The sequence below is a fragment of the Ambystoma mexicanum genome, chromosome 10, assembly GCF_040938575.1.
Source record: "Ambystoma mexicanum isolate Mex_15411 chromosome 10, UKY_AmexF1_1, whole genome shotgun sequence".
Taxonomy (NCBI): domain Eukaryota; kingdom Metazoa; phylum Chordata; class Amphibia; order Caudata; family Ambystomatidae; genus Ambystoma; species Ambystoma mexicanum.
Genome location: NC_090932.1, coordinates 774,330,343 through 774,358,168, shown reverse-complemented (window position 1 = coordinate 774,358,168; position 27,826 = coordinate 774,330,343). Strand labels below are relative to the sequence as shown.

The 27,826-nt window shown below is 41.4% G+C and overlaps 1 protein-coding gene across 1 annotated transcript in view; it reads right to left on the bottom strand.

Moving 5' to 3' along the window:
* The window catches only part of LOC138492926 (vomeronasal type-2 receptor 1-like), a 402,451-nt gene that overhangs the window by 66,817 nt on the left and 307,808 nt on the right, over positions 1-27,826 (bottom strand). The window contains exon 5 of the mRNA XM_069620220.1: positions 27,683-27,806. Within this exon, the coding sequence (XP_069476321.1) occupies positions 27,683-27,806 (124 nt within the window). The remainder of the gene's footprint in view (positions 1-27,682; positions 27,807-27,826) is intronic.

Below are 27,826 nucleotides of genomic sequence, written 5' to 3'. Positions count from 1 at the left end.
TATGGTGGTAGGAGATCTTAGAGGCGATTGGTTAATCAGGAGAAGGGGGAGTAGTCCTTAAAAGGCAAAACAACTGACTACCGAGCAATCCTATCACTGGCCTCTTGCAGACAGGTCCCATTTCGCTAGCTCACCTTGCCACTGCCATTTCTGATCTCTCTGTCTCTCTATCTCTGTCTTTCTCTCTTTCTCTCTCTCTCTCTCTCTCTCTCTCCCCCTCTCTCTCTCTCTCTCTCTCTCTCTTTCTCTCTCTCAAATCAATACATTATATCCCATATGCAACAAGGCAGGCATCTGTGATATTATAGATGAGGGAAAGGGGCTCTACTGAATTATGGAATGCAAGAACTTTTGCTTCAGAGAAAGGGCTTCTTAAAATGTAAGGGCTACATTCCAACTTTCTCAGTCTGCTGTTGGAAGGCTGAGAGATGCATCACACATCACTTTAGCATACAAAGCTACTGAGCTCAGTGACCTGCTGGGAATTCTGCCCCTTGGGGGAGGGTCTGTATTGTTTGCATTGTGCAGGGCAAGAGGGCGTTTCTCAGGAGTTTGTCATATGTTTTAGCCCTGTCGGCTTCCTTTTGTTCACTGGCCATTTTCTACATAAATTACTATCTGATGAGCATTTTTTTATTATCTTTCTTCCCTCCATTGATGTGTACTTGGCTGTTCCCCCTCCTTTCTGGCTTCTCTGGTGTCATTGTTCTTGCATTCCTGGGCTTGCTTGATGATCCCAACAGCAACAGAAGCCTGGACTGTGTACTTTTAATTTGAATTTGGATATTTTCTCTGCACCACCAAGCTCTGGCCCATGCCTTTCATGTTTCAATAAACTCACACTGATGTAAGAAACCCTGTGCACTTATTAACTGTCTTGTTTTCCTCTTTAAGGTTGTGAGCTGCACATGAACACAAGTGAATGGCTAAACTGCAAAATGTTGGCAGAGCCCCTATGTGGATGTGGCCACAAAGAATGTACATCAGGAAAAGCCCATTATGCCCTAGATGGGGGGAGGGTGTGTGTGTGTGTGTGTGTGTGTGTGTACTCTGCTGGCCCTACACAACTCCAAACTAGCTTTCATTCACTCTACTCGACTGACTATATCCAATGCCATGTCCTCTCCTAATGCCATGTCTTCTCCTATGTCTTTTGAATTCACCCTCTCTACTATTGCTCTGCCTCACTCGGCTCACATCATCTCCCTATATATGGCCCTCCTGGTCCAAATGGACCATTCTATGATGATATTGGGCAACTCCTTGATTCTGTTTCCACTAAACATCACCTACATTTCTTAGGTGACGTTAACCTAACCTCTCCAACCACTTCTCAAAATCTGAACTTAAGTCTTTTCTTAGTGACCATGCTCTCTACTCTATCCATAACCTACCTATCCACACAGGGGGTAACTCTTTGAATCTCTTATTCATCTCCAAATATCTCCACGCCACTAATACTACTGTAACACCATCCATATCTGATCACTCAATTGTTTCCACCCTCATCTCCTTTCCACCCTCTGGCCTTTCCTCACCACTGGCATCACCTATTACTTTAAGGAAATGTAAACCTTCTGCCATTCCCCCCTTTCTCTCTGACCTACAGTTTTCACTCTCCTCCTTCAGATCCAATGCCTCTTTCACCAACACTGCCTTCCCCAGCTTCCAATTCCTATTATGTGACTCATAATCTCTCACTTACCACTGCTTACTTTCACCCCTAAGTCTTAGCATCCTCAGCCATGGATCACCCCATTCAAATTCTCTGTCCGCGCTAGCATTTTTCAGCTGCTGCGCAAATGTAGGTGCACCTACACACATGAGGACCTGGAACTCAACCTCTCTGTCCTGAACTCACTCAAGTCCACTCTTGATAGAGCAAAACAGGAATTCTACCTAACCCTCATTGACTCTGACTCCAAGCATTCTCGACGGCTACAGGGTACCCTAAACTCACTCTTCCCTCATCCTAAGTCTATGACTATCAATTCCACTCTCACAGCTAATGATTTAGCTGAATACATTGCTGCACAAATTCCCAAAATAAGAGACCCTCTCGTGACATTCCTCACACTCCCTCCTCCTACATTTTACACTCTGTCTACTCTACCATTATCCTCTACCTCTATCTTCCACTTTAGGCACACTGATACGGATGAAGTGTTATCTCCACTGAAGAAGACTAACCCTTATTGTGCCCCATCAGACCCTCTTGCTTCTCAGCTAGTCAAGCCTATTGCCCCTTTTGTGGCCTCTCGCCTCACTGAACTTTTCATCCTGTCCTTCATCTTCGCTTAATTGCCCTCAAAACATCCACTGTAATCACTGCTCTAAAAAAGCAATGGGCAGACTCAAACCAACTGGCTGACTTTTGCCCTGTGCCTCTCTTTCCACATTACTCTAAAGTATTGTGTTCAACCGTCTTAGCAAATTCTTAGACATCCACAACCTGTGAGACCCTCTACAAGCAGGTTTCCGCTCCTTTCACTCGACGGAAACTGCTCTCATGAATGCGTCCACTTCATCACCTCTGCTAAGCACTCCATCCTACCCTCTATCCTAATTCTCCTAGCCTGCCTTCTGCCTTTGACACTGTCAATCGCTCTGATCTCCTTAATACTCTCTTTCTTCTTGGGATTTGTGATCAGGCCCTTGCCTAGATTGAATCCTACATTGCACCACACTAATTCTCTGTCTCCTGGAGCAACAACACCTCTCAACTCACTCCTCTAACTGCTGGTGTTCCACAAGGCGCTGTCTTGGGTGTGCTCCTCTTTACATTCTACACTTTTGCTCTTGGGGCACTACTGTCATCCTTTGAGTTCTTGTACCAACTCTTCATGGATGACTCCCATATCTTGTTTTCTTTTCTGGAACTCTCCCCTTTGATCTCTCTATCTAATTTCCAATTGTCTCTCTGCCATTAAATATTGCATGGCTTCACAGTCTCTGATGTTAAACTCCACCAAAACAGACGTGCTTTTCTTCCAAAACTCTCTCTCATCTCTTCCTCTGCCTAGCCAGTTCTCACCTGACACTCTCCCCTACTCTTCTTCAGCTACAAACCTCATTGTCATCTATGACCCTTCTCTACTTTCATATCCAAAACTGAACAGCAGCTCGTCTCAACCTCCTACATTTTAGGAAAATCAGGCACCTCCTTCCTTTCAACACCACCAAACATCTTTTAACTACTCTTTTATTCTCTAAACTGGACTACTTTGTCAGCATCATCTTTGGTCTCCCCAACTATGCTTTCTGTCCTCTTGACAAGATCATTAACTTCGCTACCAGCACTCTCTTTGAACTCCCTCACTTCACACTTACTTCCTTGTACTGTCACCAGGCTGGATGGCTGACAATACAAAATGGGTCAGATTTAAATGTCCTCTCCTAGTTCACAAATCTATCAGTGGTAAGGCACCACTGTCAGAGATGTTTTTATGGGAGGGCAAAAGGGGCACTTGCCCAGGCCACCAAATTGGAGGGGGCCCACACAAGGCTGCCTGATCTAAAGTAAGATTCAATCGTTAACCAGACTTAAAGCACATGCCAAGAGATTTTATGGCATGCTGCTGAGGCGATAAACCTATTGCCTGTCTGTTTTGTATGTTCTGCCTTGATAATTAATCATGTAATGCTTTCTGTGTTCACTTTGGAATACATAGTTGTGTGTTCTATACGGCACAACTTATGTAGCATTCTGTCCTTCTTGTGTGAATTATGTTGATCATGTGCAATTGCCAAAGTTGAAATCCATATTGATAAATTGAGTGCCATAATGGTTCAGAGGTTAGCTCAATGTGTTAAGCACTAATTGCAGAGATATGTGTTCATATGAAAGATTAGAAGAGCACATTCCAACAAGGCTGGCTGAACCTTTCCTGTGTCTGAAGTTTATAAACCTACCTGCATTTGTACTTGGTTTTGCAGCATAAGAGGTGCTATTATCATCAATGTTCCTGTACCAGATAGGAGTTGCTATAAAAACGAAATGTCATTCGTATGGTGAAGGTCTAGAAATTGGTTTGTTCAGATGGGGCGTTCTAAAACCTAGGCAATCCCCTCCAAAGATGAGCATAAACTATTAGTCCAAGAGCTGAATAAAAGACTGTGGAACCAAAGTGTTCATGCTTGTATCCTGGCTTTGCCAGTAGACGATACAGTGATCCTGGTCAAAATATATAATATCTCTTGCATTACTGTGCTGTCTTCTGTGAGGTTTGCCTTCTTGCATGCTGATGGCATCGTTTAGCTCATTAATTGATCTTTCTTCTTATGTAGGCCATTTGAGTGGAAGGGGTGATAGACAGGAGAGAGCGGACCAGATGTTGTAGGCCTTGAGCAAGCACATTTTAAGGTCTGCTCATTTGACACAAAAAACGTTTTGCTTTTTGTATAAAAGTCAAAGGTTTTTATGCACGTTTATGAATGACAATTTCACAAGCCATTGTTTTGGAAGTATTTAAAGCTTAAAAATACAAAAGGAAAAACCAGATTAAATCTATTAAATCACATCGATTGGTATGCTGGTACTTATATGCTTCACTTGATGATGGAGAGAAGGAAGCTAGAATAATTCCCATTTTGCGCAACACCCTTCTGTAATATTTTGGTTTTAAAAATTGTCAGGTTTGGAAATGTAATTTGTGTACTTTGCGAGTCAGTTTTATAAAATTAGATTGTTTAAGTACATGGTAAGAGCTGGAAAATAAAGTGTTCAAATGCAGGAATTGCAGAGTTGGCACAAACCCCAGCTTCACCCCTTAAACAATATGTGATCCTGGGCATCTCATTTAATCTTGTATAACCTAACCTCTCAGAATTTCCAGTCCCTAAACCTTTCAAAATTGTCAGCCCTTCAGAGTGATTTCGTTCTCAGGGTATGATCTTCATAAACACCTCACTCATGGTTTCACTGGCTATAGTGTGGCTTCCACTATAATAGTGAGCACTGATATATTGCACACCAAAGGCACGTGTTCCCTTGATCTCTAATGGCAACACTATTTGAAAACCATCTCTCACTTCTAATCTCCGTCTGTCTGAATAGAGACACCTTCCTGGTAGATTCCAGTCTGCATTCACTATTCATGCAATGCAATGTGTAGCTTTCTCCTTCCTTACAATTGGTCTACTCTATCCATGCTTGAACATTTTTGCGTTCTCTGAAGCAGGAAATGTGAGTTATCTGCCTATTCTGGGTTGCATGTACCTTTTCCATACAGTCCTGCATTAATACCACAGTCTGCATACCTTCCCAGAAGCTATTGATAAAAAGTATCCCGTTTCTATACTAGAAGAGAAGTAACCTCTTCGTAGATTGCTAATGTTGGCCTTCAAATGCTACTTGTTTATCATTCTGATTAGAGCAAGAATGAAGAGGGTAAGGGGACTTAAAGGGAGTAAACATGCTTATTTTGAATGCTGCATCAGACATATCAATCTATGAGTTATGCTCACGGTGGGGGAAGAGTGCCACCAGATATTCTTGTTCATTTAATTCTTTTGTCCATGCCCAAGGCCCCAAAAATGCTTAAAATGGCCCTGACCACTGTATCTATCCACCTCTATCCAACTCTACAAGCCTTCTCGTAATCTCTGCTCTGTCTCCTCGACTAGCCTTGTGGCTCTTTGCTCTCCCTGTGTATCCTCTCACTTCCGCTCCTTCTCACTTTTTGCTCCACTTGCATGGATCTCTCATTTGCCTGCTAGCTAAGAATGTTCCCTCACCTCTGACCTGCCACTGTCACCCAAGTCCTCAGTCTTCACTCTAGCACTTCACCCATCATGGTCACATCCCGAGCACAGCTTGCTTTACCGCCTACCTGCGCTTAAAAATGACCATTGTCCGTTGTCCTTAATCTATGTATGTCCACATATATATTGTCCCCGGTGACTGTTTCATTTACTCCCCTCGACAATCTGGTTAGACTTTCCCTCAAACTCACAGCAATATAAGAAGCTCACTGCTTCCAGTCAAATCTGATTTCTTATCTATTGTACGTTCTTTTGTGATCAAAAGAACATTTTTACTCCTGTGTATAAATACATAAATAAATAAATATTGGGATGCAGTCTCTTAAGGTAAAACCTATAAACCATTGACTTTTTTAACATTCTATTGCTAATTACTTTGGACTCATAGGACATATCGGGCTAAACTTTTCAAAAAACATTGCCTGGGAGGGCCCTCCTCCCAAATTAGAAAATGTGTAGCAAATTTGTTTAACAGTTTAAAAGTTATTAAACATTTGATAACAGTTGTTTTTGGTCCAAGCCCATTCATTTTGCCAAAGGCCGAAAAGTGCATTCTTTAGGCACAACGACGGCATAGTCTGCTGGATGGATGTGTGCCAAATAAGCAACAAATTGGGCACAAAGTCATGCAGATGTGCCTTTTCGTGGTTTGGTGTACATTTGTTTAGTAGTATTTTCAAAAGTTGATGGAGAAGGGAGTGTGCCAGTCTATCAAATTATGTATCGCCTATGGTGCATTTCAAAAATGAAAAGCCACCATTTATTTTATTTTTTTTGCGCAATGGGAGACAATCCTACAATAATCCTGTGGGACAGATTAAAAAAGCCTCAAAATACATTTTTGAGTATTGGGAAAGGGAGCTTTGATATCAGGGAGGATGTAAGGAGGGTGAAAGAGGACCAAATTGGGAGTTTGTAACTCTGAGGACATCTAAAGAAGCCTTTTCAGTCAGATCTTTTTCATATTTCTGCAGGATTCTTGCAGGATTACCACAGGCAAATCACTAGGGTCAATTGGGACTTAAAGTGTGTCATGATAAGAAGTACGGGAAAAAATCCTATCGGAAGAGGGTGAAGCAGTGGGTGGGAGTGGGCGGGAGTGTTTGTGAGCGGTGCTCCTCTACTTTTTTTTGGAGGTTTTGTTATGTTACGGGAATTTGTACTTACTTACTTTGTTTTACTGTTCCCATACTGTTCTTATACATTTATTTTAAAAAGAAACCATTCCGGAATGGTTTAGTTTTAAAATAAAAGTGTAGGGAGAAGTTGAAACGTTCATTTTAGTGCACTGCGCTGAACATCCCCTTAAACAGCAGGTGTGTGATTGGGGGTTTGGATTGCACATGGCAGATGGTGTGACAATGGGGTTTGTGGGAGTGGGGGCAGGCCAGCAGGGAACATAGTTCCACTACATCTTTTCATATACTTCGACCACTGAGGTGAAGGGGTACTTTGATTGTAGGGGGAAGGTCGGGGATCCAAAAAAGGATAAGGGGTGCACATGTGGAGTTGATGGCCAGTAAAACTTCTGTGGCCAATGCCGACGACCATGCGAGTGGGTCAAGATCTTTCACTCTAAATGGTGCAAAGTGACTTGGGCCAAAGTGTGTCATGGGAAGAAATGCATTAATCAATCATATTAGGATGGGGTACTTTGACTGTAGAGAGCTGGGGGGGACCAAAAAACGATGAGGGGTGCACATCTTCAGCGGAAAGCTGGCAAGAAGTCAGTGGCTAATCTTTCACCCTAAATGGTGCATGGTGACCTGGGCCACAGCCAAAGACCATTGTCACTGGGACATAGTTATTTACTAACAGGAATATCAGACCTTGGGCCTCTTATAAGTTTGCCAGTTTTTATGTCAGTAATTCCAGCGGATAGCGGCAAACAGCGTTACCAGCGCCTGAAATCCTAGTATAACCAGGACATTACAGATGCCGGCAATGATGGTAATTTTCCATTCCATGGAGTCCCATAGCTGTTTTTAGCCAGTGGAGTTTTAAAAAAAGTATTCCACAATGCACACAACTATGTGTGCAAATAGAAGTGTAAATAACAATTTCTAGTTTTAAAAAAATTCAAATATCATGTGTACCTTTTGAAAAGTAATTATTAACTTCTCATGTGTGTAAGTGGCCAAAGGACGCACACAGATTTTACAAGAAGTATAGAAATTACATTTGTTATGTTCTTAGTGTAGCTTTTGGTAAGTGTTAATAAGTTTACACACACAAACGTTTTTATAGTCTACCTATTATTTGAAATATTGGTATAACTATACTTTAAAAAGATTTATACTCCAAATAATGTTACAATGTTGGCATGTCTTTATACATTTATTTGTGAAACTGAAGACATAGTTAGGTTATATGTCTTGTGGTTTCCTGGATAAGGTTGCATAAATTAATCTGCACATTTGTCATAATTTAATATTAAATAATATTTGTACAGTATTGTAGCGTATCTTCATTGTAGCAAAATGCCTTTATAGTTGCACAAACTATTGACATTGTGGGCAATTCTATTTAGAATTTGCTGATGCAAAACTAAGTTTGTAGTAACCTAAATGCTTAGTGTGGTTGAGGTAATCATACAGCATTAATTTTTTCTATACTACACTGTAGGTACCCTTTGAAAGTGTTAACATTTTAAGCTTTTTTGCGACACAATTTTTATTTGATACAATTTTTAACATTTTTATTTAACCTGTTATATAGATGTACTAGTAGAATGTGAATAGAGTTTTTTTTCTCTCCAATGAGAAGTTTCTTTCCTCTGTAGCATGATTAATGAATACAACATTTTATTGGTTGTGCAGTAGAAATACATTCAGTATTCACTTAGTACCATTATGAAAAAAGCATCAATATTCTTGTTTTTATTTCATTATGAAATACATTTCATTCTGTTTCAGAATTACTAATATTCAAGAAAGAAGACGACACATATAAAGGTATTAGGTAAGACATTTGATAAATATGATTTATATATGTACAATGCGCATATGTATATACACAGATTTGTATATTTATTAAAAATATTTTTATTTACAGCCGCAGCTACAGTTCAAGTAATGACTGGAATGATTCTATCCGTGACTACATGCCCCCCTGTTAACATTGTAACTGCGGTTACAAATAAACATTTTGGGGGTTTTTAGACACTCAAACTGCTCAAAATAAATTACAATAGATATTGTAATATATGTTTGCAGTCTGTGTTCAATTTCATCTATTTTGTAACTTAAAGAGTTGGGTGAAGGAAAAGGGAGGATGGAACAGGGGAGGAAAACACATATGGATGAAACATATAACAAAGGGAATTAAAATAAAAAAAGGAACATATATTTCTTTAGGTATTTTCTGTTTTTATTATTTATATGTTCAAAAAAGGGGGAATTGCCACTTATAACAAATAAACTACAGATGACAGTTAATCTCATGTTGAGGTATTAACTTCTCCCAATCCTTAGTTGTGGCACCTTCCGCAGCTACCCATTCGTGGCATCGTTCACACAGTACTGCCATCACTGAGAGATTGGGAGCCAGGGAAATTGCAGCAAGTGCAGTTGAAACTGCTGTTGAAGTTGAGGCTTCATTCAGTGTCGGTGATGTCCCACTGGTGTGTGCAGGTGCTGCAGCTGTTGCTGATTTCCATGCATGTAATGCATGAGTCCCATGCATTTTTATTTTGTGGTGCTGGTGCAATTTCTGATGGGAATCATCCAAGTGGACTTGCAGCAGATGATTTATCATGATTGATGATACCAGGCTGTGTGATGGAACATTAGAACTACATCTTAGTGTTTCCTTGCACAATGTGCATAGTACGTCCTCCGCCTCTTTTTTAGAACAGTGTTCTTTCACCTTGAAGTATCACCAACTGCCTGCTGTGGTCTTCATTCCAATTGCTTTTTTCCTGGGTGGTGGCTGATTGGGGACCTAGGTAACATCATCATTGCTGCTGCTGCTGCTGCTGCTGCTGCTATCATGGTTCGACATGTTGGAATCTCCAACTGAGGAGGAAAATGTAAAAAAACTAAAATGACAACACTAAAAAGACAATGCCACAAAAAATGAAAATGTTTAAAAAAAAATTAACAAAAAGTAAAATAACAATATAGACAAACTGAACAAATCACAAAACAATAGAAAAGAGCATTAGGGAAAAGGTGGGTAAAAAGGAAATGAATTAAAGGGTTAAACTGCCAAATGTTCTTGCAGTTATTTGGATAAGCTTTCACTAACAAGCACTGATAGCAATGATCAATATAAACGTATTATTTTGTGGGTGAAGCGATTTTTCACGGCTACAGACACCCATGCCCCCTTATTGGACACCTTTGCACGTTTGGATGTCCTCATATGGTATGGGCGTGGCCACGAAACTACATCGCAATGTGTGATTGAACTGTTGGTTGACACAGATAGGAATCACATGTAGGTACAGAGCCGCAGTGTGTGATATGATTGGCTGGCATATCAGCCAAACAGATGCATAGCCACGCTGAAAGAGCTTGATGTCCTATTGAGTCATTTCACATGTGTGGGTTTCGTCAAACGGCATGGGTATAGCCGCAAACAAACATTGCAACTTGTGATTAGACCATTCGTTAACGTTGATAGAAGTCACATGTATGTGTGGAGCCGCAACGCGTTATATTATTGGCTGGTGCATCAGGCACAAAGATGCATAGACATGTTGAAGGAGCTTGATGTCCTAGTGGGTCATTTTGCAGGTGCAGATTTCATCAAATTGCATAGGCGTCGTCACGTCAATGCACTGCAGTGTGTCATTGGCTTGTTTGTTCACAGGGCTAGAAGGGTACCGCAGCCCATAATCCAATTGGCTTTTAAAATCAGATGCAAAACAGCATAGCCGCATCAACATAGCTTTCAAAATCATTGAGCCTTCCATTGACACGGCTACTCTCACGTGCCGGCGTGACTCCTCATTGAGGGATGTGATTGGTCAATAATTTAGGTGCAAACACATCATTGCACTTGGGCGTACCCGCACGTACGGAAAACACATTCCAGTTGGCTATATTACCTAACCCTGGTTATACCCCTCTCCCAAACATCTTTTTCATGTTTTCTGTCATTGTTTTTTGTCTCTTGGTGGTTGAACTTCACTGTGAGCCTTCAGGAACTTTAAGAAGCAGTACCTTGATGTATCCATTCCTTTTTTACCTTTCTTTTCCCTATACCTTTGTCCTTTGTCTTGTGCTTTGTAGTTTGTCAGTTTTTGTTATTTTAGTTTCATATATATATTTTTTAAAGTTTTTTTAGATTAAGTGGCGCAGTCCTTTTTGTGTTGTGTATTTTTACAGTTTTTATTTTTCCTCCATGGTCCTGCATTTCAAAATGACTACGAGCAGCAGTGCTGATGAGGTGGTGTGGGTGGCTTCAGCTTTACCGCCATGGAAGAAGCAATGTGCGCAAAACAACATAGCTGACAGTTGGCAATATTTCTATGTAAAGGAGTAACACAGCAAAAAATAGATCGAGGAGGTCATGTGCAATTTCTGCTGTAAGGTTTTGTGGTTGGGACCTTCACTCAAGCCATCGCAAAGCATGGCGGCATGAATGTTAATTCAACATCTTGTCCGTGTTCATTGGGATGAAGTGGATGAATCCTATATGAAGGCTCATGTGAAACATAAGGTCAAAGCACATGGAGCAAGATCAGCACAGCAGTATTTGCAATCTGTGCTACAGACTTCCATTTCAATTACCAGCTATTTTCCACCAACTAACACCCAACTGTAGTCCATCCTGCCTGCACCCGATCTTTCTAGTTTTATCGTGATGTGCAAAACCTTTTTTGCACATCACGAATTTTTAGAATATACAGACAACTGGCAATGATAGGTATATTTTTGGGTGTCATTTATTTTTACTCCATTCTTTAGAAAATAACAGAAAAACATTTACAAAATATAAAATGCGAAAAAAATAAATGTTATTTTTTTAACCTTTTGTTATATGTATGAATCCTAGTTTTTTTCCCTTCCCAGTTGCTACCTCTTTTTTCCTTACCCCCAAAAACGGTCCTTTTCAGGACCAACTTTTGAGTTATAAAAATAGAAAATAAAAACACATACTGTATAAATCGAACAAAGACCCTTAATTGATGTTTTTGATTCAGTATGTGTTAAAAAAAATGAACGAAATATCTCTATGCATTTCATTATATCTACTGTTAACTACTGTGGAAGCCGCAGGTAAAACCCCCCAGCTGGTGCACCGTTTAGCCCTGCATGCATCCTTGGTAGCAGCATCTATAACACCGTTAAAAAAGAAATACATATGTACATATACATGTGGGCAGTAGTCTTGTAAAGAATTGAGTGTACTCTTTGTACACAGTTATTGTAACACTTTAATAACTTTCTATTTATCAACAGTACATATAAATGTAGACACTTAAAAAAATTAAGTAAATATGCAAACAAAGTTTTTTAAGAACAGGTTTATTTGGGGTGAATATTAGGAGGGAATGTGGTTGCACAATTCCTTTTTGTTTTACTTTCTAAACATGATACATCATTTTCATTTGCTAGATTGTCTGTATCTTTAATGGCAATTATGTATGAAATAACAAAACCTTTGAAATTCAAGGAAAAAAACTTTAGTTGCAGGGAGGATAAGGTGAAGACTTAATGCAACAAAACCCCTGAAATTCAGCTAAAGCCACCTTAACTTTGTGCCCACTGTTGCACAGCCTATGACCACAATGATGACATCACAGATCACATCATTGATGACACCACTAATTACATGTTTTAGGAGAACACTGATAACGTCACAAATTGCATTACTGATGGCATCACTGGTGACAAAACTAATGGCATTGTATATAACATATTCATCAATAATGCCATTAGATATAACATGATTAATAAGTTAGCTCCTAAAAACTTTGATTTTCTTAATAACAATTTAGGCCATGGACTTGGCCATGACGAAGGCTGTGGTCAATGTCCATCTCTAAACACCATAGCTAGTGGTCAGTTAGTGTTGCAAAATACCAATGTGCATGTTTAAAAGCCATATCTAGTTGCCCGTCACTGTTTTAAAATATACAGTGGGCAACCTTGAAAGCTGTAGTCAGTGTTCATAGCTAAAGGCCATAGCAAGTGCCTTTTAATATGTTAGAATATACAGTGCACACAGCCAAAGGCTGTCATTACTGCCTAGTATTGTGTTGAAGACCATGGCGAGTGGCTGATTAGTGTATATAATATACAGTGGGCATGACCATAGATAGGGGCTGGTTTGTTGTATAATACACTGTGGGCACATCCTAAGTCAATCGCTTATGGCATGTTAATATTTAAAAATATACAGTGGGCATGGCCAAAAGATGTAGTAAACTGCTCATGGTCAAAGGCCATATATTTATATATTAGAATATCTAGTGGGCACAGCCAAAGATTGTGGCCATTGGCCAGTATTGTGCTAAAGCCCATGGCTAGTGGCTGATTAGTGCATATGATATACAGTGGACACATCTGAAAGCTGTAGCCACTGGTGAAGGCCAATGTCTGCAGTTGGTGGCCTGTTAGTGTTTTAAGATATACAATGCACATGGGTGAAGACTGTGGCCAGTGTCAAGGCCATGATTGGTACCCATTAGTGTGTTAAAATATATTTGGCCATGCACAATGATCATGGCTGAAGGCTATTCTTAACACCGGTTACTGTTGCAATGTAATTAGTGATGAAACTGTGATGTCATATGTGATGTCATCATTGTGGTCGTAGCTGCTCAACAGGGGGCGCAGAGTTAAGGTGGCTATAGCTGAAGTTCAGGGGGTTTGTTGCATGTTCTCACCTTAACGTCCCTGCACCTAAAGTTTTTTCCTTGAATATATATGAACAAGCGCTATGTGAAGCGCAAAACGCATCAAACAGGATATATCCCATCAGTGTCCTGCCTCTGCTGTGTGTTTTTGTTTCTTTTTCTTTGTTCAATAAACATGTAGTCACTCGACCTTAAGTTTTTCTTTTGTTGTGGGTTCTCATGATTTTTACATGACTCGGAGTGCAGTCTTGCCGCTTCGGCGGCTCCTCCTTCTTGTGCATATATTACACGGCCACGCCAGTGGCCGCGTAGTTATGTTTAAGTTGCTGTTTCCATAGGAAGAGCACTTTTTGGGCGGCTTATAACTTCTCTCCTCCTGGACGAATCCTCACCAAACTTTGCAAAAAAAGTATATGGCCCACTCTGAATTTCTTTGCAAAGTTTGGTGATGTTTGGTCCGGGGGGGGCAAAGTTATAGGGGGGGTCCCAAAATGTTTTTTTTTCCCATAGACTGAATGGGGAAAACTTTGCGCACGGCTACAGGCGAAACCGCTGGACGGATTTGCACCAAATTTGAGCCAGTGGCAGGGGCTTGGGCCTGAAAGCATGCTTTTGAAAATTTTGTGACAATCCATCCAGTAATTCCCTTAAAAACGATCAAAAAGTATGTCTCTAAAAATTTGTCATATCTATGTCCGCTCCGCGGTCACACTTCCCTGTTCGCTTCGTGGAGAACATTGCAATTGGCTATTCCGTGGCGTGCTGCTTGTGACCATGTTGCGCTTTAACCGATTGGTTGTGGCACAGTGTGAAGTGCGTCGTAATCTTTCGATACGTCCGCCATGTTTACTTAGTTTTCTGTTCAACGCGAACATCGGCGCTAACATACATAAACGAAGAAGGCACCAATGTACTTATAACACGTATGGAACACTGTTTTGAAAGGTGAGCATTAATGAGACGTGGTAGTAGAAAGTCAAACATTGAAGTATTCTTGTTAGCACTGTCATAAGGTACAGTGGGACTTGCTACTCATTGTACGAAATGAAATTACTTCGTCCATTTTACAATCCATAAACAACATTACTGCGGTCAGAGTGGCGGGAATCTGAGGCAGCCACCTGCTCTACTTCGTACACACAGCCCTTCTGCACGTGTACGCCAGTAGCGCTTCTCATAAATAGATGCTGATATGTTGTTGCAAAATGAGAATGTATTTGCATTCGGAATGAAGGCCACTGCATTTTCTCTTTTCAACACGAGCTCAGTACTGCCGCATATTTGTCAAAACCCATAAGGGTCCCTTGTTTTTTAACCTTGAGGTACAGAGAAAGAGTAGAAAGAATGGAGGTAGTAACAGTTTGAAAAACATATCGTTTGATAAGGTTATGCTTCAAAAACTTTTGCACGACCGTGAGAAATTAGTTCCCGAACAGGCAGTCTTCCAGATACACTAGTGTCTGACTACAGCTAACGCAATGGAGGCGCTCCACATCATGTAAGTGTATTTTTGTCGCCTAAATTCCGAATTGACGTTATGTTTTAGTTTGTAAAAAAAAATATATATTTTCCCTAATGTTTTACAAGTTTTATGTGCCGTTGCAATTTTTTCCCTATTATAGACATTGAACATTGTCGCCGTTTGTAGGGTGCCACTACATTTCCCCAAGAAAGCAGCTACTTCCAAAGAAAAATTATATTATTAATGACAACGTTCCAGCTTTTTGTGCCGTTCGATTTATTTTTCCAATTATGGACATTGCACATTGTCACCGTCCCTAGGGTCCCACTACATTTCCTCCTATTGAATACATTTTTTTACTGAGCATGTTATGTACTACAACTGTGGTTTATCCAAAGGTTGTGTATTCATACATCTTTTAATTCACATTTCCTCCTCAGATACTTTCTTCCCTATTGTGATTGTCATGGATTACAGATGCCAAGTGACAGGTTTTTTAACCGTCAAATGCAACTGTTTATAACCAGCATCACAATTCACTGGGATGATCGTGTGGGCCCTTTGTGTCCTTACGCTGCTGTCGCTATAAGAAGTAACATTCCTTCCTTTCTGGTGCTGTAGATCACAGCGGTTGACGTTGTCTTGCACATCAATGTGGGAGGAAAATGACTATTGTGGCAGCAACGCTTACTTTCTGTGTGTGGAAAAAACAACGTGACCTTTAACATTGTCAATGTCGACCAAACAGACAAACTTAATACTTCTATGGAAAAGTGAATAGTGCCATCTTTTCCCACAGTTCATTGTGAAACAAAACTACTTTACTTCTTGCATAAAGCGATGATTTCGCTCACTTTATTGTGAAATAAAATTACTGGGCAAATTTTTAAATGTTAGTCTTTTCTTTACAAATGTACTCTCTGTTTGCACAATGTGGCATGCTACGTTGCAGATCGTAATGTGTTCTTTTGTAGGTGCTAGGACGCATTTGTTTAAGCTGCCAAGGAACGTTATGGAGAAAGGTACTCCATACCACTTGCATTGGCTACGGGAGGGTCTGGCCCATCTCATATGCATTAGTGCCGTCAGGCCAATTTCTGTCACCCAGATTCCCTGTGCACAGAAATGTTTGTACAATAATATATGGCTACACCCTCCCAATACACATATCTTCACACCATTCCACCTGTGTCACTTACACAATTTTGTGTCGAAATGTGAATGGTAATGGTGTTGCATCCAGTATTTCTGACGCCATTACGCTTCGCATCACATAGTTTGTTTGCCATTTTATGTCAACCTAAGTACACTACTCCTTTGCTGTTTTTACGCACATTTTTACAGAAAGAAATGAGTACATGTACAACACATGTATGTAAAGGTCAATGACAACGACTGAAAAGCTTTGTGTTGTGCATGTGATAGTCTTTTCATATTTAACGGTACAGCTTCCGTCTCTGAGGGGTAACCTCTATGTATGGGTAGTGCCCACAATGTCGGGGATATGGCTACTGGCCTTTACTGCAAGGGAGAAAACATTGCATTGAGGTCGCCATGTCCACCAGGGACTGCCTTTCTGGTAAAAGTCTTGCTCATAACCACATATTAATCAAGGAACACAAATGTGGTGCTGCCATAACGGTAACACAGTTTCTTTTTTGCTTTCTGCAGCCTGCAATGGAAAGCGAAGAAGGCTTTCTATCCAATGCCCGTCTTCCCTTTGTATGGTGGCCATCTTGATAAAGGATTTGTTTTCAGTGATGTCATCAATGACATTTGTGATGTCATCTTTCTTGTCCTGGGTGTTAGTGTTAGCAGTGCACAGTGGTGTGGGCAGTTATGGTTGCTTAGCTTACCATAATGGGGGAATGTGCAGTGTTTTTTGGTTTCACTGTGAAGTATAACATCCCTTTAAAATATATATGGCAGGCAACGAAAACAAATAGGCTAAACATGTGATGTTGTCAGTGATGTCATCAGTGACATTTCAGAGGACAGCTTTCATGTTCTGGGTGTCAGTGTTAGCAGTGCACAGTGGCGATGGCAAGTAAGGGGGCTCAGTCTGCCATAACTGGCGAATTTCAGTGGTTTTGTGTTTTTAATTTGAACCACAATGGGGAGGGCGAACATTTTTCTTTAGTGAAGTGCACAGGTTTTTCGTAGGGCAACTTAACCATAACATCCCCTTAACAAAGTTTTTTTTGTAGTGAATATATATATAAATCTCATAGTGCTAGCACATGGCACAGTTACCGTTAAGACAAGTTGTCAAAGGAGTTTCAGAATATAACTTTTCTTAATAACTCTTGAACACTTCCATGAAAAAGTGTAAAGTAAAACTATTCCACAGTAAATTTTGAGGCAGCTGCCCCTGCGTATAACATTTCACAATTATTCATGGATGGCTTGCTATTTAAAAAATATATATATGATTGTATTCTGAAAAGCTTTAACAAAGGGTTTTCACAAAAGGGAAAACAATACTTTTCATCCAAAATATCTCAAAATGGGGCGCTTACATTTTCAAAACTTTTGGCACGCCCCTAGATCTTACCATGAATTCATGCACTAAAATACAAACTGGAAAATTGCCCAATTTGGAGATATTCACTTTTTAAGATTCATCTATAGACCATGCATGCTCAGAATGAATGTGCATGTTTTATACAAACTGTATACGTATGTGTAGAAGATGTAATTTTTTTATATGTGTGCCACTATACGTATGAAAACTCAGATCAAAGCAAGAACTGATGTTCTTTTTATATGAATAAAAGACGTATAGGAGATATAAATTGCATACATGTAGCAATATAAAACTCCTTTACACCTCTTATACGCAATTCAAACTTGCATCAAAGTTAGACCACTTTCATGTGAGCTTTTATATACAAAGGAAGCATAAAAAATATGAGCAGAAAAAATGTACATCTTTTATATGAACTGCACATGTGCATCTAGATGTACAGTTTCCTAAATGTACACTAATATACATATGAAAAGTTGCATTAAATTCAAGACTGACTTTGATGTCAGATTTCAGGCGACATAAATTGTGTACATATATGAAATGTACAACTCGTATACACCTATACATAGAAAAACTCACATCAAAGTCCAAACTCAATTTAATGTGAATTTTCATACATATACAAGGTGCATAGACCATGTGCATTTCATGACTTTATAACAAGCAATCATACACTACCTATAAGCCATACACTCACATGCCAGAAACGTAAACACTACATACTTTATGGCATACAATAATTTGTTTTTTATATAGCACTTTAATCTAAAGCACTTTACATGGGACACATTTACATACATTACTATTATTCCCCCAATCGAAATTGGTACATCACACACTCTTATGACACATGCACTCTCACCACTTGCTCTTACGACACACACTCTTATGACACACACACACATCTGACATGCAGACTTATGATTTATGCTCTTTTGATACATACGCTTACGACCCACACACACACACACACACACACACTAGGGATGCCCACAATTATGACACTCACACCTGTTACATTTACACTTATGACACATGCTTTTATGACACATGCTGTTATGACACAGATACACACTTACAACACACACACTTATGACATACAGACTTAAATCAGATGCTCTTGCAACATATGCTCTTAAGGCACACACACTTAAGAAACTCACACGTAAGATACACGAACGGATGACACATGCTCTTACACCACATGCCCTCATGGCATATGCTATTTGAACACACACTCTTAGGACACACACTCTTATGGCTCATTATAATGACACATGCATGTCACACACTTACCATGAATGCTCTTATGGCACACACTATGGCATACACACACATCTGACACAAACTCTTGTGACACATGCTCTTATGTCTTATGATGACTACACTAACACTTACAACACCTACACTTATGATACACGCTCTTATAGCACATGCTCTTACGACACACTCTTCCGACAAAGGTACTTATGACACATGCTTACAGCACTCACACATATGAGACACATGTATTACGCATGCTCTTACACTACACGCTCTTACACCATGCCCATTTATGACACACACACCTATAACACACACTCTTACAACATGTGCTTTAATGGCACACACACATATGACACTCACACTTATATCCCAAGCTCTTACATCACACACTCTTACCACACACACTCTTATGACACACTCTTATGACACACACTCTTGTGACAAATGCTCTTAGGCACATGCTCTTATAATACATTGGGCCTCATTACGAGTCCGACGGTAACCCGCCGGTGCTACCAGCGTGTTGCCACTGGACTTGTAACAATGAATCCATCGCCTGGTGCCACCGGGACATTACAAGTACCGGTGGAGTGGGAAGTCAGGCACCAGATTTTTTGTAAGTCCTCATTCCCGTGGAGTCCTATAGGACTCCACAGGAATAGGGACACGGAAGCACAGGCACCGTTGCTTCCGTGACAACTCTGCCTCCTGGGGCTGATGCGTCTGGCAAGTCAGACCTGCTGGGCGCAACTGCCCTGGCAGGCTGAGTTGTAGTTTGCTGGTCCAAAAAGGGTGCCAGTAAATTGCTACTCAGAGTGAGACCCATGCTCTTTTAGCACATGCTCTTAGATTGCTCGCTGTTAAAACACACCTTCTTACAACATACACTCTTACCTCACATGCTCTTATGATACACACAATTAAAACGCACTCACAATCAATGTACTTCTTCTATACAAACTGTACACATACGTGTAGGAGATGTGAATTTCATAAATGTACACTAATATACATATGAATACTTACATCAAAGTCAGGACTGCCTTTGAAGTCTTACTTCATATGAATATGAATCATATAAACAATGTTAATTGCGTGCATATACAAACTGTAAAAATTGTATTTTTCCTAAACATATAAAAAGTCACATCGAAGTGAAACCTCATGTTTGTGTAGGTTTTCATACATAGAGGAGGCGTAGATTGTTAGGAAAGATTTCCCGTAGGTGCAATTTCCCCTCCATTTGTGAACCCCCCAAACTTTTTGCTTCTGTTTGGCTCACCTAACCTGTAGTTTTCCAATGGAGCACAGCCTTCAGCTACACTCCTCTGGGCTTTCGCTCACTTGTTATGGGGAGATTCACACGTCCTTCAGGCTGCCAGTACTGGGAAACTGTTTCCCTTCTTTTTCGACTATGTTGCCATTTCTTGGTAACTTTTTAAAATCTATGTGCCAAGTACCCCACAGAACCTTGCAAAGAGGTCCTTTTGTTTTATGGCCCTAGCCACCTTCTGAGGATTTTTTGGCATTTGTGCAAGTGTGCCTAGGACGAACAGGTGGCAGCAGTTTACTTTTAAAGTATGTTTACTTCGTTTTTATGGACCATACCACGTTTACTGTGTTGGGCTCAAGACTGTGGCCAGTGCCGAAAATAGCCATGCCACCAAGTATTTTGTTTTGTCCTCTGGCTATTTTATCCCTTGGCATTCACCCAGGTTGAGAGATCCGGGCATTCCTTATTTTGGCATGCAGCCTCCCACGAAAACTGCATTTTTCGCGCTCTCCGCATGTCACCTCTGCTAGTGCCCAGGAAGAGTGTTGGGACTGTCTGGTCCCAATCCACACTACTGGGGCCACTATGGCTGGTAGGCCTGAATGACTGTGGACCACCGTGGGCCACGATGGGGTGCATGCAAGAGAGATCTTCCATTGGCTATCTGAGATTTGGGCGCAAACCGAATCTTGGATAAGAGAAGGGGCTCTGCATCCATTGAAGGTCGATCAACTGATGATCACACCAAACTACAGAAGGAGCCAAATATCCTTAACGAAAGAGGAGACTTGAGGAACCACCGGAGACGTGCTAGGAAGGTTTGGCACCCTGACCCCGCTGTTGTCCCTTCTGACCCCTACTTTTGCATCATAACAAGAAGGCTTGCAAAGGTGCTTTGTCCCTTTGGAGTAGTGGGAACAACTACTCTCGGTACCTCCTGCTTACCCTTGCAAAGAGCCCCTTCTTAAGTGTTCCTGGGCTATCCAGTGAACCATACAACTCGAACCCGGGGTACCACACAGGAAGGCCGCTGTCCTGAGTTGAGACTCGAGACTTTTTGAATCGCTTACTTGTGGTCCTGGGCCCTCTCCCACCATTGACCTAGTTCATCTGGATTGCGATTTATCTGAGTGCACCACACTGCAAGCATTTACAGTCCCTGTGTCACCCCGCTGTGGTGACTGTGGCTGTAAGTGCCTGCAGACCTGCCCCACCGTGTCCGGAGATATGCTGCACTGGAACTATCCTTCTCCTTTCTTTGAGAGCTGAGAAAAGGCTACTGTCCTGCCATGGATGATTGTCCGGTCCCGCAGCCGCTGAGAGCCAGAGCATCCTGTAACTGCAGGGGTGAAACCTTCGAGCGAAGTAGACTTGAAGTGGTCCGGACTGTGGGTCGGTGAGTACTTTCATCACTTATCGGTGGCCCCCTGGCACATCCATCTGTTTTTACGCACACGAATTCCTTAAAAGAAACTCACCTTGGATGGACTAGCCTGCGCTCCCCAGCTATTCCTGAACTCCGACAGTCACTCTCTCCGCAAGGGTAGACCCTCCTCAAGGAGTATGACTTTATTCTTCATCTCCTCAACCCCCTTCCTGAGCAGCTACAGCACCCTGAAGAGAAACCGCTTTTCGTCTTAACGCACAAGCGCACCTTGTTAATGCACTGCTGTACTTTGAGCACAAGGCTCCTCACTTCTTAGGACTGGACTACATAAGTTAGGGATTGACTATGAAGAACTGCCTAATGCAATATCTGTGTTGAACTTACCCCTCTCTGTTGCAGGTTGTGGTTATTTTCTCCCTGTTAATCAGCCTTAGGCAAAACACTTTTTGTATATATGTTACATAGTGAATAAGCGTGTGTGGTAACTGTGTTCTTAATACTGTGGTTTAATCGTGTTTTGTTATAAAGGCCTAAAATAAATGTATTTTTGAAATACATCTGTCTAAGAGTAATCTGGGACGTTTTACTGTGTGTGCTCATTGTGGGCTTCTGATCACTCTTACCCCCTCCTGAGACTTAGGGCCTCATTACACGGACGGCGGTAACCATGGCGCTATTAGCGCCATGGCTGTCGCAGGTATTTTACCGATTCCGCTTTGGTGAATGGGGGAATTACCGCCCTATTCCAAGGTTGACGGGGCGGTAATTCCCCATAGGGCTCAATGGGAATGGGGAAGGAGCAAATAACGGTACCGCTATTAGTGGTACCGTTATTTGCCCTGAAGTCCCTCAGCCGGTCCCGTCCTTAACGTGTGGTCTGACCACACGCTAAGGACGGGACCCGCTGAGGGACCTCGTAGAATGGCGCTAAGGGATTACCGGCACCGGTGCCCTTACCGGTGCCGGTAATCCCTTAGCGCCATCCGTGTAATGAGGCCCTTAGTCTTGACCACCTGCCAAGCTACCGTAGATTGGTCTGGTTTGTCCAGATGGTTCCCCTGCTCCACTAAACTAGGGTGGCCTCCTAAACTTCTGCCCACCAGGTCAGAGTTAAGAAATCCATCTGAACATAGAGGATATATGCATTTCATACAACTTGCCACCAAACACTCATGCGCTCCCTATACTTCATACACACATGCCAGACACTTACACACCAAAGACTCATATGCATCATATGCCTTACACCCACATACTCTTAAGACACACTCTCTTACAACACTCACACTTACAACACACACATATGCCACCTAGTTGCCTATGTATAGGAAGGCTACAAGACATGTGCTAAGTGAATGAACCTCTTGTACACAAACCAGACATGTACATGTATACTACTATGCATATGCAAACCCACATTAAAGACAGGACTAACCTTGTTGTGATTTTTCATATGGATAGATGACATATATGAGATAGAAATTATGTACATGTACAAAATGTAAACCATATGACCATACGCTAATACACTCATATGGCAAACACTCATACTGCATACACTTATACGTATACATGCTATATGCCATAAACCCCGCAAAAACTCCACTGAAATTAGATATAGAAACCTTTTTAAATAAGAGTAAAGGTTAATCTAACAAAAGGAAATGTATACAAATCAAAGGAATAACAATATCAAGGTAGATCCACTCAATGTATAGCAATACAAATTAATCATGAAACTCGAAGTATAAACACTCACTCTATAACACTACAAATCCAACATGAATACTCACTTCAATTATAAGGTATGTTACACCTATACCATGGTTTAAGTAAGTTTTAAAGGCATACTCTAGTAAAAAAATTTATTTCAAAAATAGATAGCCCACATTAAAAAAAAAATACTAGCATCCTCCGTTTTAAAACTTCCTATGTAAAATTTTGAGATATTTAAGCTCAAAAGCAAGCACAAGGGCGCCGCCATTTTGTGAAATGGAGGCCCTCCTGTGCTGGCTTTTGCGGCACTAATGAAGGAAAAGCCAGCCAGCTGTAGTAAATAAAGTCTACCGCTGGGTGGCTTTCCCTTCATTAGTGCCGGGACTCGGAGGACGCGGACCGGAGACCAGAGCAGGAAAGCTGCAGCTGAATCTCGGTAAGTGCTATTTATTTATTTTTACAAAAAATAAGCACTAGCTGCGGTTTTTTTTCTAAGTTTTCCAGGCTGGAGGAGCCCGGAAAACTGACAAATAAAACTGCAGCTTTAAAAACGTATTTATGTTTGCGGTCGCTTTTGAAGCGACCGCAAACATAAATACAACGTTATTGTGTTGGAAAATGCTGCGGTTTTAAAACCGCAGCGTTTTCCAACACAACCGTGTTGTGTCTGCCTGAATCTGCTTTACCATTTGGGGCTCTCGGGCTCCCGGGGAGCCCGAGAGCCCCAAATGGAAAAGAAGATTCAGGCAGACAACGTAGCATTTCCCATTTGGGGCTCTCGGGCTCCCCACGGGGAGCCCGAGAGCCCCAAATGGAAAAGCAGATTCAAGCAGACACAACGCCGCGTTGCGGAAAACAACCGCGTTGTGTCTGCCTGAATCTGCTTTTCCATTTGGGGCTCTCGGGCTCCCCACGGGGAGCCCGAGAGCCCCAAATGGGAAATCAGCTGCAGGTAGAAACACTACGCAGCATGTAAACACAACCGCGTGTGTTTCTGCCTGCTGTGGCTTTCACTTTGGGTCTCCGGTGCTCCCAAAGTGATAGCCACAGCAGGCAGAAACACACGCAGTTGTGTTGGAAAACGCTGCAGTTTTTCTTTCCAAGTTTCTCAGGCTCCTCCGAGCCGGAGGAGCCTGAGAAACTTGGAACGAAAAACCGCAGCGTTTTCCAACACAATAACGTTGTTTATGTTTGCGGTCGCTTTTGAAGCGACCGCAAACATAAATACAACGTTTTTAAAGCTGCGGTTTTATTTCTAAGTTTTCCGGGCTCCTCCAGCCCGGAAAACTTAGAAAAAAAACCGCAGCTAGTGCTTATTTTTTGTAAAAAAAATAAATAGCACTTACCGAGATTCAGCTGCAGCTTTCCTGCTCTGGTCTCCGGTCCGCGTCCTCCGAGTCCCGGCACTAATGAAGGGAAAGCCACCCAGCGGTAGACTTTGTTTACTACAGCTGGCTGGCTTTTCCTTCATTAGTGCCGCAAAAGCAAAAGCCAGCACAGGAGGGCCTCCATTTCACAAAATGGCGGCGCCCCTGTGCTTGCTTTTTCGAATTTTGAGCTTGAATAGCTCAAAATTTTACATAGGAAGTTTTAAAACGGAGGATGCTAGTATTTTTTTTTTAATGTGGCCTATCTATTTTTGAAATACATTTTTTTACTAGAGTATGCCTTTAAGGTTGGATTTGTGGTAGTATGGTGTGAGTGCTTATACTTTGACTTTCATGGTTTGTCTTGTAGTAGTTCAGAGTTAATGTTTGAACCTTAACATTGCTATTTTTACTGTTTGTAGACTTTACTTTTTGGAAGAGTAAACGTAACTCTTTTTTCAAAGTTTTATTTTACATATCAGTGTTTTTGTGGGCAGTATTGTGTGTCGTTAATGAGTATAGGTCCTGTAAGTGTACATGGTATAAGAGTGTATTAGCATATGAGGGTTTGACATACGAGAATATGCCCTATGTGTATGCCCTATATGTATGTGTTATGTATGTATCTCATATGGCTGTATCACATATGGGTGTATGCTGTATGGGTGTATAGCATACATCTACACAAGTTTGTGTCTACCATATGGGTATATGGCATATCAGTGGCAAATGAGTGTTTGGTATACAAGCATGTGGCATGAGAGTCTGGCATATGTGGTTGTATGGCGTATCAGGGTATGCCATTTGAGTCTAATGTTGTGTGAGTGTGTGGCATATATGTGTGGCAAAATATTCTGTGGTGTAAGAGCTTTGGGTCTAAGTGTCTATGGCATGAGTGTGCATGGAGTAGGAGTGTGAGGCCTAAGAAATTGTGCTATAAGACTGTGTGCTGTACGATCACATGGCTTAAGAGTGTGTGCTTTAAGAATGTGTGGCATAATAGCATGTGGTGTAAGTATGTGTGTGGCATAAGTGTTTGCTGTGTAACATGTGGCATAAGAGTATGTGGCATTACAGTGTGTGGTGTAAGAATATGTTGCATAAGAGTATGTGGCGTAAGAGTGCATGGCTTTAGAGCATATCCCATTGGAATGTGTTGTGTAAGTGAATGTGGTTGAAAACCTTTTTTTATATCTAATATATAGTGTGTCGCTGTGTAAACTCACCCACCCATTTGGCCACCGTTTTACTCCTATGTCAACAACACTCAGATCTTCAGATCCTCCTATAGCTGTGTGGTGACGGAGTATTATCAGCCACAGCCTTTGTGGTATCCTGGTGGCTGTGGTTGAATTGATGGTGACTAATTGGCTAAAATGTAACAGTGCAAAACTGAGGTGCTTCTGACTAGCTGCAGGGAGGACCTTTGGGACTCCACTCTGAAGTTCACACCTATGAGTCTTCACTTGGCTCCTTCCACTTGAACCAATAATCATTGCACACAAATCGATTGGCAAATTAACAAGGGGGGTCCTGGGAGTCCCTCTACCAGACATTAATCCTGGTTACGAGAGACTTACCCAGAGACTTTAGCTCACTATCTTTCACAGAGAAGAAATATCCCAAACATATCAGTCTTTGTCCTGCCCTGGGGCAGTCCAGCACCGAAATGCTAGGCAGTTCTCCTCTGAACAAGAGTACCGACAGCAACCCCAGACACGTGTTTCAGTCTGGTTAGACCTCATCAGTAGGGTGGAGCTGTGCCTCTCTAAGAATAGTGAGCAAGTGGTCCACGTCTGGATTCCCGTACTAATTTAGGGTGAGACCCAAAGTTACTTAAATATGCAAATTAACAAGGGGGGTCCTGGGACACAAATTGATCTGATTGTGTTCCCCGATACCCATGTTAGATTGTTGCTAAACTCTTTCAGATGAAGATCCTTAGGGCACGTTTTTGTTTTCTTCCCTTTTAATCACAGGGTCTCAGTCATGAGGACAGCCATATTCTTGCTCATAGGCTATTCCAACTCTGTCTACATGGGATTCTCATATTTTATTAAGAAGCATCTTCAAATGGTGAATCATATCTATTTTAAGGCTGCCACAAGAATATATTTCCCTGGTGCTTCTGCAGGTCCACTAGTTGCCAGTGAACCCAATATTCATTTTAAGCTGCTGTGTATCAACCCAGCGTGCTTTAAATGAATCAGTTTATCTCTTCTTGCACAACAAGCTTCACAGATACTGTCCCTTTCTCTCCCTGAGATCGTTCTCTGTCCTCCTTGGAAAAGTGCCGCATTTCAAAACACAAATATTGGGTGGTTCCTGCTTTCTCACTACTGGCTCCCAAGTTGCAGAATACTCTGCCCTTTCCCCTTTTTTCTACTAAGGCTCATCATTCCTCTTCCTAATTCCCCTACTCTCTTCAGTCATAAAAACATGCCAAGCAACACCGGACCGGGGTGAGCGATGTCCTGAAGAAGTATGAAAACACATCAGAATAGAAATTCCCACCAAAGGAATAACACATCTTGTGAAAGCCCAAATAGAGTTCAAGGTTTCGGTGCCGAAAGAGCAGAAAAATTAATTTAAGATGGCCGCCTTGTTATCAAGGAATCGTAAAGCTCTGAGCAAAGGTCCTGGAAATATGAAGGGCTGAAGAACCTGTTCAGTCTGAGCAAACCTAAATGCAAACATCTCTTTTTATATTTACTGCGGTGCTGCAGCAACGACAATGTAGTGGGTGGACGAGGACATGTTTCTCCATGTTTCATACAATAGGGCATGCACAGGACATGCTATTATTGTTTTAAGAAAAGGTGTTCTGGGCTTATGCTGCCAAAAAAACGAAAACATTCAACAGTCTACACATCTGTGGGTGGAGTCTCTTGCCAGGAAAGTCAGCCAGCTTGTCATTGTTTTATTGACTGTATATAAAGTGAATCATTACATTTAATATTCGACGACTTCAGTTTGATATGATGTAAATCCAGTTGAGAAGAGACCTCTTAGCTCTGATTTACTATCTGTATGCCTGAGCTATAATTGAGGCAATGCATCAAAATGTTAGTGTACTAATGACATGGATGGTGGCGTGATGCACCTTACCTGTGCCGTTTGTAATCTCTCCTTCTGCACACGGAATGCAGTCAAAACAGCAGACTGGCTCCCCCTGCCTGATGCCCTTCCTGGTGCCAGGGAGACAGCTTTCACTGCATACCGAATGGGGGGACTAATAAAAGAGAAACAATA